General features: G+C 42.9%; 1 protein-coding gene across 1 annotated transcript; it reads left to right on the forward strand.

The window, feature by feature from the left end:
* The first annotated feature begins 5,716 nt into the window (after positions 1-5,716).
* Positions 5,717-6,484, forward strand: Kplce (KPRP N-terminal and LCE C-terminal like protein). Its single transcript, XM_070014059.1, has one exon. It carries the CDS (start codon positions 5,717-5,719, stop codon positions 6,482-6,484), a length of 768 nt encoding a protein of 255 aa, XP_069870160.1.
* Positions 6,485-7,585: the final 1,101 nt, after the last annotated feature.

A 7,585-nucleotide genomic window follows, 5' to 3' on the forward strand; every position in this document is an offset into this window, starting at 1 on the left:
ATGAGACATGCAATAGTATCTTTCTGAGACTAGATATCTTTTTTTGCTTAACATGATGATTTCCAGTTCTCATTTTCTGGTAAATGACATAATTTTTTCTCTATGAATGAAGATATATGAATTTATAAATATATGAGTTTATATATATATACATAAAACATTTCCTTTAATCATTAGATATTATGTTGATATATATGTAATATTTATTATATATAATAAACTCATATATGTAACATTTCTTTTATCCGTATGCATCTATACATATATAGATACATAGAAACATGTGTATAGATACATACACACATACACACACACATATATATAGTTAATATTTCCTTTATTCATTTATATGTTGAAGGGCCCCTAGCCTGATTTAATGACTTGGCTATTGGGAATAGTGCCACAATAAAGAGGAGTGTTCAGGTATCACTACTGTAGGATGACTTTTATTTATACATCCAGGAATATATTGGTTATAGTTTTAGTGCTTTTTTTGTTTTGCCGGTACTGGAGATTTACATTCGGTTCTCCAGGTTTGCAAGCTTGGCTGGTGCTCTGTTACTCGAACCATACTTCATCACAGCTTCTTGCTGATTAACTAGATATAAGTCTCATTTACTTTTCTGCCTGGGCTAGCTTCAAATCATGATCCTCCAGATCTCAGCCTCCTGAGTAGCTAGGATCACAGACATGAGCCACTGGTACCTAGTTGATTTTTTAAGTTTTATTTTGTGTGTGAGGCCTCCATGCTTATTTCTGTATTAGCTGAACTGACTTACATTCTTGTCAACAATGTGTAAGCATTACTTTTCCTCTGTACCCTCATCACCCATTCCGACTGTAGTGAAATGGATAAATTTTAGGTAACTTGTCTTACTTTTTCTTAATTGTCAAAAATTATCTTGCTGTTTTGTTGGTCGTGGGGCTTGTACTCTAGGCTTTGGTGCTGCCCCTGCACTCTTCAGCTCAAGGTGAGCACTCTACCACTTGAGCCACTATGCCACTTCTGGTTTTCTAGTGCTTTATTGAAGGTAAGAGTCTCGTGGACTTTCCTGCCTGGGCTGGCTTTGAACCACGATACTCATATCTCAGCCTCCTGAGTAGCTAGGATTACAGGCGTGAGCCACCAGCACCCAATTTATCTTGCTTTTTATACTCTAATTACATATGAAATGAAGAATTAAGTTCTATTACATAGCTTGTTTGGATATTAATCGGATCTGTACAAAACATACAGCATTTTACTTACTGCTAATTGAAACTATAATATATTATTTCTTAATGATTTAAGTAGAGAGCTATTTGTTAGTCTGGTTCTGTAGTTTCCAGAGCAGAGTGTTGGGATAGGGAAGGGCAGAAGTGCGTGTGGTACTGCTGCGATGAAGTAACAGCTCACACCCTTTTGGGATGCAGTTCATCTGAACTGAAAGAAAAGCCCTCTTTTCCACACTCCTGCTCCTTGAGTCTCATGATTAACATCTGGATAGTCAGGATATATACATAAGAGACCTGGGTAAGAATCTGATACACAGTTCCTAACAATTCAGGTAGGAAGTCATGCAACAAGCTTACCAGGAGAACCACAGAGAGCTTTTAAAAATCAGTAGATCTTTCTAAGAAGAACATCCCACTAGGCTGGATGATGAGCAAGAGAAGACCCCATGGAATCCCCTCCAGCTCAGAGATGATTCTCTCTACCTATTATCCTGTCAGTCTTCTGGACTGTTATTGCATGAATCCATAAGTCTGTCAGTCTATGTCGAGAGTATGACCCAAAGGATAAATGGGAGGGAGGTTCTGGAGTCCTTTGGGAATAACCCCATGACTCATCTTGGCACTGGCACCAGTCATCTGGCTCTTCCATGCCTTACCTCCCTTAGCCTATAAAATAGGTGGGGCACAACCCACCCACCTGTTAGGGTGGCACATGGACGCAGTATCTCTCACCAGAGATGTTGGCACTGCCTGCAGATGTCAAAACCATTAGTGAGGACCTCACCCCCAAGACCAGGAAGTAAGCCAGCCAATCAGCTCCCAGACGGTAGGACACGAACAGATTGGCTAAGGACAGGACAGCATTCAACCACAGGAGGAGGGGCTTGCTTTGGGCTCTCGATGTAAAGCATTCCTATTGGCCAATTCATTAGTTCATTTGTTTATTTAATGTGTCCAAGGTCTAGTGATGATATCTAGTGAATGAGTTCACAGCAACTCTTAAAATACTATAATCTTGTAGGAATAACTTCATAGGTAGCAAAGTTGTAGAAGTATACATTTCCTTTGTTGAACAGGCCTTCAACAATCAAAGAATATCATGTCCAGGAGCAGCTGTGGAATCATAGGAGAAAACAGAGGAAGGACAGGATAAGAGCTCAATTCTTCCTATTTGTGACCTCCCCTCTCCTGTTTTCATGGACATGTTCTAAAATGTGTGGCTTTCAAGGACATTTTCCTTGCTATCAAGTAGAGCTCTACCAGCATGCATACAATATAGAGGGTTTTTCCTGACTGCCTGTGTGCACTGAAATAAAAGCATATAGGTCCTAAAACATCATAGATTTTAAGCAGAAACAAGATAATGTAGAAAAAAACAATGTGGATTTCCATACCTGTGTTCAAACCCTGGTTCTATTACTTCTAGTTATGTCATCTTGGGCATATTATTTATTTTGTTTTGTCTTTATTGTTGTTGTTTGACACTCTGTCTTTAACACTAAATTTGACAAGCTGTCTTATGATGGCTCTGACCCTAATAAGAGATTTTTTTCCCCTTTCCTCCACAAAGTGTCACCCCTTGGTGTTGAGATAAGACATTTATGATATCAGGAGTGGAATAGCCTGGAACAATGTCCCTTCTCATTATCCCTGCTCTTCCTCCTCCACCACAACCACCACCAAGATGAGAGGCTGTTAGATTTCACAGGGGATGCAATGCTGCATAACAACCCATTAGGAGAGATGACAAGAAGAGCTAGAACATTTTTCAAATTTGGGTCAGGACTTCTCTTTCTAGACTCCTCCAAATTTTTTAAGGGATAAAGCTTGTAAGACCTGGCATGGGGTGAGGGAAGGTCTGCTGTCTAGTGGGGCTTGGCATTTTCCTTTGCTTAGGAGATAGGAGAGCTAAGGCCTATGGGTCTTAGGGAACTGAGGACGTATGTTGGACAAATATAAAAGCACTTTTTATCTGAGAGGTTACAGGGGCCATGATGAAGACTGGATTGGCTAATATGAGGGAACAATATTTGGAACCAGTGCTACGGTCATTCCCAGGACAACGTCCCATAATGGATGATCCACTATGGCTCCATGGAAAGACTATGGGCTCTGTGGCTAAAAGATTGAGTTCCACTATTGCCTACTAATAAGGATGACACTGGTGAAATAATTAAACTTTTAGGTGTCTGTTCCCTCTTATGTAAAAATGGAACTAACGTAGCTTACCTTACATGGCTATTGCAAAGATCAAATACAGAAAAAGGAGTCCAGAATAGTATTTGGCACATAGTAAGTACTCAATACATATTTTTTCCACCACTCTTTCTGCATCTACTCCATTGGGGAAAGGTAAATTGGCAAGGATTTGAGGATGATGCAATGCCCAGATAGAAAAGGCAGCATATAGAGAGCATATATACAGTAGCACAGTGATAAAGATCATAGCTATGAAAGCAGACTGCCAGCACTTGAACTGAGTCTACTTACTTGGTTTGACTGCTGAGTGACTCCATCTTTCGGGGTGTGAAATGTATCCATCTGTAAATAATGTAGTTATCTCATAAAATGTTAGGCACATAAAAGTGTTCAACTACATGTTTGGTTTTACTAGTATTATTATCACATGATACTCATTTGTGTGGAATTCCTCTGCCCTTAAGGTTATTTGGAATCTAGTCCTGGAAATGAGGCCAGAAAGGTCCAGAAAGGCAAGGAAGGGAGTGATCACAGAGAAGATCGAGAGGAATGGCTAAATACTAATCTTTAGCCTTGATTCATCAGGAGTCCACGCCAATTCCCAAGTGAACTTAAAATAACCCAATAGTACATGGAAAAATAGTATTTCTGGAGATCTTGCTTTCATACTGAACTAGAGACCAATTGGGCCAAACTCTTCATGCCTAGCAACCCAGACTAGCATAAACAAAACCATCATAAAAAATAATAGATTAGTCTGGGAAGACACGTGTATTTTTTTGGCATGGTACATAAAAAATTGAGAATCTAATCAAATCCTGGACAAATCCTTGAAGAGCCAAGTGGTCTAAAATCAGGAAAGACTTCATAGTTACTGATCACAACTTCTAGGAAAAGAAGATGGTCTCATTTCATGAAGTAGACAGTAGCACTCACTTATCTTATGTTTAGGAAAATTCAATGTCAAGTAGAGACATGCCCTGTCTCTGACTGAAGAGCCAGATGAACTGGGGAGGAATCTCGCCAATGCAACACCAACCCTCGGCCTCGTGATCTCTGGTGCTTCATTTAGATGGCATTGAATTGCTTCACTGTCGTCCTATAAAAAGTCTCCCCAAATGCCAGATCCTCAGATCTTTGGCTTCTTCCAGTCTTGCTTCTGTCCAGAAAGGAGGTAAGTCTTTGGGAACAAGGTCTTAGCAAGGAACAGAGCCAGGCTGAACTTGGAATGGAGAGCTGTGGGATGAAGGATAAGCCGGGACTAGATGGGCAAGTCATCCATGACAGAAGAGGATGGCGTACCTGGTGGGAAGCACAGAGCCTGGGGCATGAGAGGAAAGGGAGAGGTAGGAGCTGAGCTAATAGTTTTATGTGGGGAGGGATTTCAGGAGACTGAGTTTCCATTTCTCTTCTGTCAAGGCATTTGCTCAGTCTTTTCTTGGATTGACATACTAATGAAGTAAAATTATATCTGACTGATCCAAGGTGATATTCAACTTTGTTCTTATTCTTCACTCCCTTCCCAAGCTCATTTGAGATGCAAGTTAGATCAATGCCTATTGACATACATGTGCCTTTCCTGGGACTCCCTGGCTGGGCAGAAGGAAAAGGGCAAGCCACCTGGGAAAGAACTGGGGGCAGTGGGAACCTGGCTGAGGATTAGTGATTTTGTAAAGTTGATTTGCCAGATGGACACTCAAGTGAATAAGAAGAGAGAAGGCATGGAATGTTAGAAATGAAGATATTACTCCTTCAAATCCTCCATTTCCAGCTGTGGAAATATGAGCCCTAGAGGGGGAAGCAAAGACTTGTCCAAAGTCATTTAGGCACAGTAAACAGACCTATGAGCCTTGGTTCATATCTGGTCTTACTGGCAGGTTATTGTCTTTTAAAATTTATTTATTTTAGTTCTTTGTTTGTCTATTTATTGCGCCAGTACTGGGGCTTGAACTCAGAACCTCGTACTCTTGCTTGGCTTTTTTTGCTCACTACTGGTGCTCTACCACTTGAGCCACATTTACACTTCTGGCTTTTTAAAACTGGTTAATTGGAGATAAGTGTCTCTTGGACTTTTTTACCTCGACTGTCTTTGAACTGTGATCCTCAGAACTCAGCCCCTTAAATACTCAGAATTACAGGCATGACCTACCGGCACAGGACAGGTGTAGACTGGGCGTAAATGGCCTCTTTGAGAAGGCCACCAGTCTGTCCAAAGAGAACACTGAAGGTTTCCCTGAAAACCTTGCTACTTTCATAGTTCTGATTGAGTCTTTCTTTCCAGGTGTTGCAAAGCCACATCAAGATGTGTGACCAGCAGAAGCAGCCACAATTCCCTCCATCTTGTGTGAAAGGCTCGGGAATGAACTCTGGGCAAGTTGTCAGTGGCGCCTCTCTGATTTCCCAGGCTTCTGCCCAGACTCAAGGAGCCTATGTTGCAGGGCCCGCTTCTTACCAGCCTCAAACCGTTGTGAAATATGTAGCTCCAGTGCCAGCTCAAACCTATGTGAAATACCAAGTTCCATGCCAGACCTACGTGAAGTGCCCACCTCCATGCCAGACCAAAACCTACGTGAAGTGCCCTCCTCCCTGCCAGACCTATGTGAAGTGCCAAGCTCCATGCCAAACGACTTATGTGAAGTGCCCCCCTCCCTGCCAGACGACCTATGTCAAATACCCAGCTCCCTGCCAGACCCAGACATACTATGTCCAGTACTCTGCTCCTGGCCAGACCTACTACACTCAAGGCTCTGCAGCGGGTGGCTCAGGTTCCCAGGGCTGCTGTGTCCCTGACCCCTGCTCTGCTCCCTGCTCTACCAGTTACTGCTGCCTGGCTCCTCGGACCTTCGGGGTGAGTCCTCTGAGACGCTGGGTCCAGAGGCCCCAAAGCTGTAACACAGGAGGCTGTGAAGATTCTGGGTGCTGCAGTTCTGGATGTTCCAGCTCTGGGTGCTGCGGCTCTGGGTGTTGTAGCTCTGGGTGCTGTGGTTCTGGGTGCTGCTGCTTGGGAATTATCCCCATGAGATCCAGCGGTCCGGCCTGCTGTGACCACAGAGATGATTGCTGCTGTTAAAAACCAAAGATGAGCAAGCTGGGGTCCAAAGCTCACTGCCCTGCGGTGTCCCATAACACTCCCCACCCTCCCACACCTACCCTGTTCCTCCCAGAGATGCAGAACCTAGTACTTTCGCTCCACCCTCTGCTTCTTATCAAGGCAGCCTGCCAGAGTAGCGCTACTCTCAAACTTTGGCAAGAATAAAACCCAAAATGCAATGCATGGTGACTGTGCGCCTATTTCTTTGGTTTGTACTTGTGCATTTATTTTAGAATCTCTGTCTCTGTCTCTGTCTGTCTGTCTGTCTGTCTCTCTTTGCTCTTCTTTCCACTTAAGGAAAGATCTGTACGGATTTAACAAACAGGTTGAGCTCTGAATTCCCAGCCTGAATCATCATGCCCTCTAGAATGCTGTGAACAAACTGGCTCATGCAAGGTGGCAGGATCTGAGGTTGGAGATTTGGGGGATGAGGGCTCCTCTTTCCCACCTCTGACTAGTCTATGTGAAGCTTTGGCCTTCAGGGCAGCATGATGGCTGTAGGTAGCCTCCCAGAGTATCTTCCAGGATGTTGAGGACTGTGAAATTAAATATTAACAGGACTATCACTGGATCCTGACCCCACGGTTGTGCAGGGGTCCTGAACCTATTTTGGACTTTATGGATTGCAATTTCTCATTGAAGAGTCTTGCTTTATTGAAGCCACTGGGTATAGTCCCCAAACTGGTAGATACACTGTAGGTCAGCCTGGCAGTAAGTAGAGATGTCTAAGAGGCAGATAAGCTTGGTGAGACAAACATCCAAATCCTAAGGTTAAGTCTCCATTGCTTGGCTAGCTCTAGATGGTAGGGGGTGGTGTTTTATCACTAGAGACTCTAAAAGTGCACACAGCAGATCCCAGCATGGTAGCTTATGCTTGTAATCCTAGCTACTTGGGAGGCAGAGTTTGGGATGATCATGGGTAGGAGGTAGACCAGGCAAAAAATTAACAAGCCCTTAACTCAACAATACAAGCTGAGAATGGTATTACACAGCTATGATCCCAGCTATGGGGAGGGTATAGATAAGACAATTGTGATCTTTCACTAGGAAAAAATGTACAATCTTGTTTGAAAATAATAA

This window comes from Dipodomys merriami, unplaced genomic scaffold, assembly GCF_024711535.1.
Source record: "Dipodomys merriami isolate MVZ:Mamm:240054 unplaced genomic scaffold, mDipMer1.0.p SCAF_92, whole genome shotgun sequence".
Classification (NCBI taxonomy): Eukaryota; Metazoa; Chordata; class Mammalia; order Rodentia; family Heteromyidae; genus Dipodomys; species Dipodomys merriami.